The 13,884-nt window shown below is 29.5% G+C and overlaps 1 protein-coding gene across 1 annotated transcript; it reads right to left on the reverse strand.

Moving 5' to 3' along the window:
* Positions 1 to 4,682: 4,682 nt before the first annotated feature.
* Positions 4,683 to 6,743, reverse strand: LOC123195349 (probable WRKY transcription factor 40). The gene is made up of 5 exons (XM_044609052.1): positions 6,502 to 6,743; positions 6,339 to 6,401; positions 5,917 to 6,243; positions 5,299 to 5,415; positions 4,683 to 5,208 (listed from the first exon to the last, which is right to left on the reverse strand). The coding sequence occupies exons 1-5, from the start codon at positions 6,577 to 6,579 to the stop codon at positions 4,855 to 4,857; spliced, it is 939 nt and encodes a 312-aa protein (XP_044464987.1). The 5' UTR covers positions 6,580 to 6,743; the 3' UTR covers positions 4,683 to 4,854.
* Between the last annotated feature and the right edge of the window lie 7,141 nt (positions 6,744 to 13,884).

Genomic DNA, 13,884 nt, shown 5'->3' on the forward strand with positions numbered 1-13,884 from the left:
TATATTATCATATAATTAAAAAATTAAAAATAAAATAATACTCAATTATATAATAATTATCACTATTTATAAATAAAATTATACACATAATTTTATTATAAAAACATAAACTTGTATCTATGTGTATAGGTGGATCTATGAGCATCTTTTAGGGATGAATTTAATTTAAGTTAAGTTTGAGATCAATTACTCTGATAAGATAGCTTGATTAATAATAAAAAAGATTTAAACTATTAGAGATCAATGATTCAAAACTTATTCAATAATATTTTAAAATTAAAATTTTAATTTATCTTATGTAATACAGTGATTGTAAGACTAGCTCGGCTAGTTACTACTCCAATCCCCTGTGTTACTTCCAAAAGTCTAGTATGCTAATTTAGCTCTAGAATTCTATCTAAAAATCTTCCTTGATGGGGCTTAAGGAAGTGCTTCAATAAAAAACACTCAGGCTTGTGATCTTGTAAAATACTACTAAAAGAATATTTGGTTTTGAGAATGTTTTATTATTGAAATTGAAATATTACCTTGAAGATAGATTACTTTAAAGATGTAACATCTCTTTCCAGAAGTATTACCCACCGAAGCAGAAATGTTATGAACTAATATCTCAAGCATCTATTTTATTTTCTAAAACAAAAAATACTTTAAAATGAACGCATCTCTAAAAGTGTTTAAAATTTATTTTAAGAAAACTGAAAATCTGGAAGCGAACAAAAGATGTATATATGTCATATGAAAACTCATTTGAAATATCTAAGATCATGGAGTAATCATAGACATGTCCCTAGATACAACCATACAACTATCTAAATAAAGCCAAAATTCAATAGCATCATAGGTATGTAACAAAAACCATAGGTAACCAGCCCCAGCCTGGGTCTATCGTCGCTGAGCTAACCCTTCCTCGCAGCTACCTCAATCACCCGTACTTGTAATCATGAAAGAAAATGAAGTGAGAGATAAGAATACCTAGTAAGGGGAAAAAATTAAGTAAACTATCTCATTTCCTGTTCTAACTCACTTTCAAGACTTAATCTCACATCATAACCTCCATAAGAAATCGAGGGATAATCTAATTTATTTTTTACTATTTGGGTCATACTTTGTCCTATCTGGTGTCTATTTGATACTTTCTAGAAGCTGACTATAGAGATTTGACACTTTTCTAAGCTTGAGTTCTCTTCCTTTTTCTCACTATACCATTTTTGAATTTGAATTGAGCTCTACTACGAGCATACTTTACTACGAGTGGACCCTACTATAGGTCTATGTCCTACTACGGATATGTCTTACTACAGATGTACCCTACTATGAGCGGTGTAGTGTAAAGTGCCCCTTCATAGTTCATAGCATGCATATGTACATTATATCTTATTAATCTTGCTTCCATCTAAAATTATCCATAACCCACCAGACTATACTCTTGTAACAACCCCTGAATCTTAAGCCTCAAATTCTTTTCTTGTTTTTCTTTTTTTTCTTTTTTTCTCTCTTTCTTTCATTTCCTTTCTTTCTTTCTTCCTTTCCTTTTTCTTCTCATTTTCTTTCTTTCTTTCCAAAAATTGTGAAATACTATTCATGAAACTGTTTATTTGGTAAGACAGTCTTTTTGTTCATACAACTTAACAATCCAAATGATCTCTAATTCATATAAGTTATATATCGTTAAAAAGAGGATTCAAAGAGTTTTCCAAAAAGCTATAATAGCCCTCATTCTTCATCCAATAAGCTAGTCAAAACATGAGATGAATTTAGTGGCAAAAAACTGTATTTCCTATTTATTTGGGTAAAATAGTCTTTTTGGTTCATACAATATTTAACAGTCCAAACGGTCTCTAATCCATACAAACTATATATCATTTAAAAGAGGATTCAAAGATATTTCCAACAAGCTATAATAGTACTCATGATTCATCAGATAAGACAGTCAAAACGTGGGATAAAATCAGTAGCAAAAACTGCATTTACTATTTATTTGATAAGACAGTCTTTTTGTTTATACAATTTAACAGTCCAAACGGTCTATAATTCATACAAGCTATATATAGTTGAAAAGAAGATTCAAAGAGTTTTTTAACAAACTATAATAGCACTCATGATTCATCTGATAAGATACTCAAAACGTAGGACGAATTCAGTGGTAAAACAGTAAATATCACCTAACTCTCTGCCATGAACAAATTAACGCACATAGATACTCCAAATGGCAAAACAACATTTCTTAACTTCAAAATCATCATTTATAACATAGAACCAAAGAACCAAAAACATAAAACAATAAACATATCAAAGATAACACTCATTACCTTGTTTCAAACCAATCTTTGCAAGTTAGTTCCCTCTTCCTTATCTTGTTTCCTTTATCACTAAAATCACCTTAAATCAACACCAAAACACACTAACATATTCATATGACATGCATCAAATATATATAAACATAGGTAAAGGGAAAGGAAAAAGATCTTTTGGTTACCAAGGCTTCCAAAGTGCTTCCTTTTTTTCTCTTCTTATTTTGTTTTCCAAAACCCTTTCAATTCCTTCCTTTTTCTTCACAAAACAAAAGAAAACAGTATGAAGAATGCTGGCTACTGGAATGGACAAGAGAAGATGATGGAAGAAAGCTTGAAGTTTTTTTTTTTTTTTTGTCTTTTCTCTCTTTATATGCATATCTATCTCTTTATCTTTATCTTTTTGTAATTCTTTAATATATATATATATATATATATATATATATATTAATTGGAAATATCTCAAAAAATGGTAAAAAGGTATAAATGCCCCTAGAACATACCTAAGGTTATTACAAAAGATTACTGAATATAAATTATCACTATATTTGTTAAGATTTAAAAAAAATGGATAGATATAAATAATTATTGTGTTTGGTTAAAAGTAATAAAAGAATACTAGTATATTATTTTACTTAAATACCCGTAGATATAATTATTCTAAAATATTTTTTATATTATTTGTTATATTAATTAAAAATAAGATTATTTTTACTTTAAAAAAATTAATAAATAAATTATATATTATAATAAAATCAAGATTACATTGATAATATTTTAATATTTAAAGTGGAGATAGTAATCAGATTACCTCTTATATTATTTATCACATCATTATCGATAATAAAAAATTATCAAAATCTTTTATTATTGATAAATCAAATAAAATAATATAAATAATAAAAAATATATTATCAAAGTATTCTTTAATTCTCTTCATCTAAATACGTGGTAAAAGTGCTTATAAACAAAAGCACTTTTTTCAATTTTCAACTTAGTAGTACAAAAAGTGCTTATAAACAAATTAGAAAAATGGGGCAAAGATTGTTTGACTTCATCCTCAGTTATTTCAGAATCATTTGCCTTCACAACAAATGCTACAGGAACCTCCCCAACTTGATCATCTTTCATCCTCTAAATTACAAAAATTTAGTCATTGTAGTTCGTTCTCCCCAGTTACGTTACCAACATTTTAGTCCGATACCTTACGGTGCAACAACATCATCACTGATACATCATTCTTTGTATTTGATCAGCTCCATCAATCAATCAATAATGAACAATTTCCCTTAGGGTTTTTGGAGAGGACTTTGTTAGTTTTTAAATTTGGGAATTAAAAATATGATAAATTTTTAATTTTTAAAATATTTTTATTTAATAACAATTTTACCTTGACAATAATAATGAAATTTATTAGAAGAGTGGGTATTTAGATCTTTAATAGTTAACAGGTGAAAAATTAAGTTTATATCAAACTTTGGGTGGGAAATGGCCATTTGGCCTTCTAAAATATTGCAACAGTAGTAGACTATTGGTAGTTGAAGGAGTATATCCAAATAGATGTTACACATAATCCAGAAGTCAATAGTGAACCAAACAAACCCAAGACTCGAAAGTTTAGTATGACAAAAAAAAGTGTGTTAGTCTAAACTAAATTCGAGCTTTAAAAAGATTTAAATTTTTCAAATTTTCAAAATTTTATTCTGACTTGAACTTAGATGTAATCAAATTGAGTTGTTTAAAAATTATTTATTGTTTAACTTGTGTTGAGTCAAACTTAACTTGATTATTGTCACAGCAAACTTGAATTTGACTCTTAAATCAAATTAAAGCTTGTTATTATTCGATTCGATAAACTCATAAACTCACAATTCAATTTCTGTAAAATACCAATAAATCTTTAATTGATTTTGAATTAAAGATAATAAATGAATATATAAATTATAAGATTTTAAATAATTTTTTTAATCAAATTTAAGTTAATAATTCATGTCTTGATCTCTAGCATAGAACTTCGATTCCTAACTGAACAAGTTCAATCTTTGACTTAATGTCAACGTATCAAGTTTGAAACAAACACTACACAACTCAACTACCCCTACCATGAACGTAAGTTAGGATTTCAAACTATCGCGAGCCGTGTCCGTACATGGGCCGATACAAACCCACAAAAATTAAAAGAAAAATGATAAATATTTTAGCTGACCAAGCCACGAAATGTCCACGAAGGCACAATCCACTTTTTTGGGTTTTGACATCACACAGCCTATAGAATGTTAGGGCTTACCATCTTCCGCAGGGCACGACTAAGCCCGAGCCACTGTCACCTTAGTCAAGATAGATTCCAAGAGACGTAAAGATATAAGGTACTTAGCAGCGATCATAAACTAATTAAGCTAGCGAAAGAACTGTTCTTTTTTCTCTTTTTTTTTTTCTTATAAATATGAAAATTCTATATACATAAACATAAAACTCTCTAATCGATTTTCCAATAGTTAATTGATATTACAAGCAAAATAAACACAGAAACTACTGAACTCTCCCTAGTCTTGTTGTTAGTAATTCACCATTTTTCTGTCCTTCCTTGGTCAACAAATCTTCCTGAAATGGCAGCTGCAAGTGCTGCTGTAAAATTCGGATCCCTTGTCAATGAAGCAGCCATTTGTTGAACCAAAATCTGTCCAATTCCGGGCGCCTCAGCTTCCTGGACCGACTTCTTTGCATCCTCAGAGACTCCACTTTGGAACTTATCGAGCGTTAAAGCTGGACCCTGACACCTACTAGCCGGGGAAACGGGACAAAGAGTAGAGCCCTGGCTCGGAGTTAAAGGCAGTTCAGGTTTTGAAGGTTGCAGATGATTGTGCTCCCCTTCGTAAGTGGCTACCAAAACAGTTGGATCTTCAGCACTTCTTTGCACCTGAATATATGAACAATACTCAATATCAGAAACATGAAATTCAAGCTTAATTTTGACTTTAGAAATTCAGGATTTGGTTTCAGCAATCACCTTCTTCTTGACTGGGCAGCTTGGAGCAAATGAGCACTTGAAATAAGCCCGGGGTGATGGGTTGTCTCTGGTGACTTTTTGACCGTATTTTCTCCATTGATATCCATCTTTCACAATCTGTAAATCGAGATGTTCGGAAACAAATCAAACAAAAAGAAACTGAAAATCAAATCATGCACACGGAAAAGCGTATATACATGTATACATGTGGTTGAGCTAATAATGTCTATATTATAAATAACTCCGGTTTGAGGGCTTTGAGAGACTCCAACCAATTCTGAAAAGATGTTCTTTAGGCATAATCAAATCGAGGCTCTAACATACATAATTAACTTTAAATTACACCAATTTGGTCTGGAGTTAGGGAATTTACCAGGATTGAATCATCAAGAAATCAAATCATGCATAGGGAAACAACAGATCTACGTGTTAATAATGACTACATCGTTCAATACAAGAGATATAACCCAGTACAATTATAAATAAGTCCGGTTTGAAGGGTTCAAAAGACTCTCGACCAATCCTGAGAAGATCTACTTTAGGCATGATGAGACTCGAGGCTCTAACATACTAAGTTAACTATAAATTGCAGCAGTTTGGTTAGAGTTGGGAACTTACCAGGCTTGAATCATCAGGACTGGTGCGCACATAAACCCTGGAAACTTTTGCTTTTGTGTTTTCTTTAGGCCTTTTAATTGATTCTTCATCACTAGAACTGCACTCCGTGTTTCCATTAATTCCAATCATTCTGCTGCAATCTTCGCTGTCAAGTTTTCTCTTCTTCGATGCTGCTGTAAGTTCGGTTTCTGATGAACTTCTTTTGCTTAACAAATCCATGTATTGTTTCTGGAGAAGACTGTAATTCTCGCATAGAACTGTCAACATTTCACTCAGCTTCTTGTTCTCATTGCTAATCCGATTCAACTCCTCCACCAAAAGGCCAGTCTATTGCATCACCAGGATACAATTATTAGAGAAACTCAAAATCAAAATCAAAATCTTCTCATGAACATATAAGTTCCCAGAAATTAATCACTAACCTCATGAGGTTTTACACATACTTTCTCTTCAAATCCAGTGAAGCCCCCTAGGAATTCTCTCTTCTGAAAAAAAAAAAAAAGCCAGGCAAATTAATTTTAAGAACCCTCAACAACCCCAAATTGAAAATATATAAATCTGGCCTGAGGGAGATCAGAAACTCACCGGAACTTCACCTCTGCGAGGCAAGGAATTAAGATTGAGGTCAAGTCTGGTGTCCAAGTCCAACCATGAGGAGTCCATTGAAGAAGGCTTAGGTGATAACTGAGTGGGTTATGAAGATGAAGGTAGTAGAGAAAGATATAAATGAGAAAATTGATGCAAAGGGGGATAAAAATATATAGGAGAAGATAAAGTTTTAGGGAAGGAAAGTTGGTGGAAGGAGACCAGAAGAGACAGTCATTGAAACGAAATCAAGTTGTATTTTATGGTCCCAACCAATCAAAACGATGAAATTGCTTAATAAAAAAATGAAGAAAAATAATAAAGTAATTCTAGAAGAAAGCCATGAGAAAGTCATGCACGTCGATGTTCTTTGAATATTAATCAGAATTCTTTCTTTGTCTCTGTCAAGGTCAAGCCTCATAATTTTGATCTTAAAAAGGAATACAGCTGGGGCTTGACCTGAGCCAGCTGGCACGGTATCTAAAGCCAATTCGAACGGATAAGGCTCAAATCGAGTTTGTATTCATCGAATTCAAGCAAGGGTCTTCGGCATGGTTAGTAACCGATTTAAGATGGAATTAAGTGGTGTTTGGGTCAATCCAATTCATAAATAAATTAATTATTTAAATTAATTTAATTTAAATTTTGATAAAATAATATTATTTTATTATTAATTAAAATAATAATAGTTTTTTATATGGTTAGAGTTTAATCGAATTTAAATAAAGGGGAATTCGCTTTAGTCCAATTCACAAGCAAATTGTTTAGTATGGTTCGATTGAAGTTAAACAATTGATAAAATAATATCATTTTATTATTAATTAAAATGATGTTATTTTAGTTAAATATGAAAGTGTTTTTTAATTTAATAAAACGACGTTGGTTTAATACTAATCAAATCATTCAAGTCAAGAACTAATTGAATTATGAGTTTTAAACTTCCCTTTCAGGCTGAACTCAAACTTTTTTTAGAATCAATTTGATGAATTCGAACTGAACCTGAAATAAACTCGAACCAACTTGACCCAAGTTTTTATTTATCAAGCCAAAGGGAATCTGGTTTAATTCAATTCATGAGTCGATTATTCAATTTGGTTCGATTAAAGCTTAATTAAAATTTGATTCAAATTGACTGAAATAATATTATTTTGATTAATAACAAAACAACTTTGTTTTTAATGAAATACATAGTCATTTTTTTTAATTAATAAAATGATGTCACTTGATATTGATCAATAAATTTGAGTTATAAACTTCGAATTTTTCCTTTGAGTTGAATTAGAGTGTTCCGTAAAATTATTTGATAAACTTAAATCGAATTCAAATAATCTATTCATCCATGTAAACTAAACTCTGAATTAATCAATATTAGGACTCGATCAGCTGTTCTCCAGGCTATTTACAGCTACAATTTGAAGAGGTTTTTGGATTGACTTCAATTTGATCATCATCCCATTGACTTTCCAGTTTCCAGGAGCTTTCTTATTTTATTTATACGCGACTTCACCACGTGTCTCACCGAAGTCCAGTTAACTTGGAATTTTAGTTCCGTCACAATTTTCCACAGTGACCTAACATTGCTACTCTGGCCAATTTCAGAGGATTTTTTTACCAAATTACTATTCACTCCTCTTAAATTTGAAAAGTTGAATTGAAGTAGTCATGTTTCTTGTGACGACTAATAACAAATAAGTGGGTGGTTGGACATAACTAACGTTACAAGACAAGTTGTGATCTGTCTTAGAAGTCGACCTTCACATAAGCGTTCCGTTTCTTGTTTCCTTTTTGTTTGTTTTTTTTTTTAAATTTAAAAGATAAACGGGATTTCATTTAAGTAAAATTTGAAATTAGTTTGATTTTATTTAAACTAATATACAATATTATTAAAAAATAATTAATATAATAAATAATATTATTAATATAATAAATAATATCATAAAATATATAAATGAATTAATTTGAATTAGAGCTATTAAATTAAATTTTTAATTCAAAAATAAGTTCGAATCGAAACTAAATCTATTTTAAAATTAAAAAAAAAATTGAAAAATATGATATGTTTAAAAGATATATTTTAATAAAGAATCCTTATTTTAACCGAACAAATATTGTACCGGTGATACCAAAGAGTTGAAAGGCGTAGGATTATTGTAGATGTGGTATTTGGTCACGTCGCTTCTTGTTGACTTCATATAAAAGGCAGAGGAAGGGCCATCCACTCCAGCCCACACGGCTTTGAAACTTATTGTGTTTCCCAACTTTCAACCAACCTTGGACTTTTTTATCCATCCACTTTCTTCTGTTTTCTTCTTTATTTTAATTATTATCATTATTGAAATTTGAACTCAACATGAAAGTTGCCTCTAGAATTTAAAAAAAAAAAAAATTTGCCATTCATGATTTAGATTTTTAAAAAATATTTTTCAAAAGAATTAAAATGCTATACACCTTTTGCCTTCCAAGCAAAATCAAGAAACCAAGGGAGATAGATCTAAGGAAACGATAAAAGAAAATAAATATATCATATGACTGACTTAACCAAATAAATATAAGATAAAAAATAATATTAGATTCGATCTAAATTGAAATTAATTAACGAAAGTTTAAACTTATTTCTAAATAATTTATTTTATATTTAGTTTAAATTAGCTCAAATTTAAATTTTCATATTAATTTATGAAAATAAACACAATTTTTGAAGCAAACTTGATTTATTTAATCCAAATTCTAATTTCAATTTGAATTGCTCAAATTAAATCTAGTCCGGAATCTCATTTTATAAATGTAAGTGGGAATTATATTTAATTATCCATCTCAACAAGGGCCTTAATTGGCTAGTTACAAACGAACATGGCTGAATTCGCCTCGATCTTCTCTTATTATTTCTTGATGTTGGTTTGGATGAAAGGTATACCTAATTAAATAATGAAAGATATTTATTCGGGTACGTAACGTGAAACACTAGTACGAAGTTTCCTGCTAAGAATTTCTTTTATTTTTGCGTCACGTTACCAGAGAATTGAATAGAGTTTTGGTGTTCATATGCCTGACTTTTAATTATTAAATAAAAGAAAATTTACACGTTATTAATTGACTTGCAATTCACAATATGGGCACGAGGTTAACATGTTTTCTGGATGAAAGGGATATAACATCTTATTAATGTGTGAAATCTTAGGTGTTAAGTTGGAAAATCCATATTTGATTTCATATTGTTACAACAAAGTGTTTATATAAATACTTTATGATATAATTCTATTTAAATAAAAGACCTGACGATGAATTGTTAAAATAATCCCTTTAAAATTATTGATATTAAGATAAAAGTCATGGATTGTTGACCATCATTATCAAATTTTAGTGAGGGACAATGTGAATTGGCTACTTGTTGCGAGATTTTTATTAAGAAAAAAGTTTAAGAGATCAACAAAAAATGAAACCACAAGCCACCAAGTGAAACCAAATTTTGCAAGACTTTGATACAACTTTATGTGTTTTGTAAGTTTAGGTTAGGTGGGACAAAACTTTGTAGATTGAGGCAAAACGTGAAAAGTGCACGCTCTTATCTAGAAGTTGTAATATGAAAACAAAATGATTATATACCATACATTTTACAATCTCCCCAATATTTAAATGATAGTTTTTTATTGTCTTAGAATCATTTCTCACAAATTTAACAATTACAATCAAAGTGCAATCAATATCATATATTAGGATCATACCAACAATCATCAAATCATATAATTTCATTTTTTTTTAATAGTTACATATATGTCTTTACGTTACACTAGTATGAATTCAGGAAAGGTAAAATTATTTAAATCATATTACAAGCGTGGATGTAGGGTTTTGGTTTGTTGGCCGAACCGCGTTAACATTCTCTTTGTCTCTTGATTTTTTTATACTGATTTTTATAATAATTCAATGTACTTCTCATTTATGTTAATCTCATGGCCAATAGATATATATTTTATATTTCAATTGTGTTTGAGAATAATATGCATAAAGATTAAAGAATATGGACCAAGAGAAAAATCCAAGTCTTTCTCTATTTGAAATTGTGATCAATATGAAGTCTTTGTTTGCTTTCCAGGAAAATACGGTAGAATGAAGAAATACAAGAAGAGAATCTTCATACTATCCACATAATTAATTAATTAAGGTCCAACCCACGAAATTACCTGGAGATAAACGGGTTTAGTCATGAATGTAGAAGTGATTAATTAATTATATTTCTTTCAGGATTGATACGGTTGGAATGATAAGAACAGCATAATTAAGTAGGCCAGGTAAAGTGTTAAATTCAATTGAACTTGTTTGATCCTACACGTTATCTTGAAGGTCAAGCAGAAAAGTTATATTCTAAAGAGATTAGGTTTTGCATAGGGAAAAAGAAAAGTATTTTTAATATTCAACTCTCCTTTTTATCTTGATAAGAATAAGAATGGGAAACTTATGGCATTGAAATAGGAATAGGAATAGGAAAAGCAAACTATTTCTGACCTTTTCATCCGTTTTGATGAGAATAAGAATGATTACTTGTTGCATAAAAAATAAGTAAAATATGTTTTCATTTGTTCCTTTTTACCCGGTCGGATAATTTTGAGGAATTTTTCGTGCACAGAGACTTGATATGTAAATGTATCAATGAAAATTTTTTTAGACTAGAGATGTGATTTTACGCATGAAATGATAATTAATTATATTTAATTGATGGGTAGTTTTATTTTTCTTAATTAGAGACTCTATTCGTATTGATTGGATAGATAAATCTGAAACATAAAATTAATTAGATTCAATTGGGGGATAGGGCTTTTTTTTAATCGAAGACCCTATTCATATTAGTTGAACAAATAAATTTAGGACATATTGATCAATCCACAATCACTATATTCGAATAAGTTAAAGTTTTATAAATATAACAAAGACTTGAATTTAAATTTTCTTTTTAAAAGTTATAATATTTTATTAGTTTCATTTACCTTAAGAGTATTATAAGATAGTTATGTATAAAACAATGATATTTTAAACATAATTCAATTTTTTATTTAGAAACTTATGTTGATGGTTATTTTTTTACGTTTTTTTAAAATTATGACAAAGTGTCGCTCTCAATTGCAACAAAGTTCTTAGAAAAGAATAAGCCGCCTCTACCTTTGCATGATACTGTGTTTATAAGATCAAATATAGTGTTACACCTCCATAAATCCTACGTCATTGAATCTAGATTTCTTTTCATATTTTGTTTCATGTGGACATATGATAATTACATGATCACAATTTGATAAAAAGTAAGTAATTTCTTATATAAACATGAAATGAAATAGATAAATACCCATATTTTGTAAAATTAATTAAGTCAATTTTGATAAAAAAATTAAGACAGATTGTGTTTGTCAAATTTTTATATTCATATTATCTCTGAACAAAATGTTTGTATTTACCTTATTATATAAGTGTAGATAATATGTTTAATCGATAACTATATAATTTGTTACTCTAATCAATGATTAAATATTAGTTTGTAAGTTTTACTTAGTAAAATCATTAATTTACATGTGTCGCATGCCAAAGATATTTTTCCTTTTCAACATAAAATATAAATTAAAATCATATCATTCATATGCTTCAACCAATAAAATATTAATTAGAAAGCGCTATGCATATGCATGATGAATATAATATGCGTCGAGTAGACCAAAAAGTCTAGGTCTTTGCAAAAATTCCATATTGGTATTGACATCGGCAATACACGTATGTGCAGTATCGTCATCTAGATGAATCTTCAAATCATATTATTCTTCTTGAGTCTTCTTTGTAGCCAACACACAAACTAGCCGTAAACGACAAATTGCTTTTAAAATCTTTGCAAACATACATGCATCATCAAGCTAACGTCATGGAGGTGATCTCAGAATGGCGTCTCGTGCGGTGGTGGGTTAGGTTATGTGGTAGGTTACGTTGAGAATGAAATGGATGACTTAATTTGCTTGACTCCACAAAAATCAAGTCGTCTTTCTTTTGTAATCACATTACGATTCAATTTCCACCAGACTAAAAAGACAGACAGACAGACAGACAGACAGACAGACAGTGGCTGGCCCTTTCTTCAATTTCCACTGATTTGATTTTTGATTCTTGCACAGTCTCTAGAAAGTGTCGAGCATGTTAATTTTGCTGATTTGAATTCGCATACTTTACTGATCTTCAAGTTTTTGTTATTTTTTTTCTAGAAGAACGTGAATCATGCATTCACAAATCATAGCTAGCCCGTTCTATATTGTGGTTTATATTCATTGTTGTTTTGTCAATGGTAGGGCCTTTTCAAGTATTATCTGTCAAGCAATATTGCTGGACATGAATTACTTTTAATTTTGGTTCCATTTTAAGTGAAACTTCGAGCTTTTCCATTTTCCATTAGATCCAAAAACTTGGAGTTAGTGAGCATTTCAAGTTTAATTTAATTTGTATATATTCTTAATAACTAATTTTAATTTAAACTTATTCAAATTAAAAATTATTGTTTAAATAAATATTATTATTAAAAAAATAAATATATAATATTATCAACAAAATAAAAAATAGATGAATGTGTGAAACCCAAGCTGAATTGTACAGCTCAAATCTACCCTAGTAAAACCTTTGTGAACCCAGCAAAAGTTTGATAACTGAAAAGAGGAATTTGAGTTGATTAATCATTAGTCTTCTTTCTTTTGTCTTGTGGAAATTTACATTTGTTTACAATTTTTTGTGTTGGAAAATCGTGGAAAGGAAAAGATGTTGTCATTTTTAATCATATTATCATCCAGTTACAACAATTAATCAATTTGCTCAACATCAACTTCAATTTCAACTTTAAGCCATTGTCACAATTACCTAATGTTAGCTTTTTTCCAACCTAAAATTCTTGTTCTTTTGTGATGGAATACGATTGAGACTAGATTTAATTCAAGTTAAGTTTGAACAAGATCTAATTTTAGATCAATTTGAATTCAAGAAAAATAACTTAAGATCAATGAACTAAGATTTAAGTACAATTCGAAAATAATATTACTTTAGAGTAGATCCAAATAAACTTAAATTTGATTCGTTAGAATTTGAGATTGAGCAATTCGCATCAAATCCAATCCTAACTACAATAAAGAAAATTCATTTGATTAATCTAGAATTCAATGGTACAATTTTTGCGAAGAAAATTTAAGAATTCTATGGTTTAAATGTTTACACCAAAGCCCAACTACCTTAGTGAGAAATCGGGTTTGGTCTGGCACAAAGTTGGACTTAGTGTTTGGGCTTTGGGTAAAAGAAATATCAGAAAATGGGTTTGGTATCAGCCCAAAAAAATTTTATTGGGCTCACACAACAAAAATTTCTAAAAATAAC

This window comes from Mangifera indica, chromosome 13 (assembly GCF_011075055.1).
Source record: "Mangifera indica cultivar Alphonso chromosome 13, CATAS_Mindica_2.1, whole genome shotgun sequence".
NCBI classification, from domain to species: Eukaryota; Viridiplantae; Streptophyta; class Magnoliopsida; order Sapindales; family Anacardiaceae; genus Mangifera; species Mangifera indica.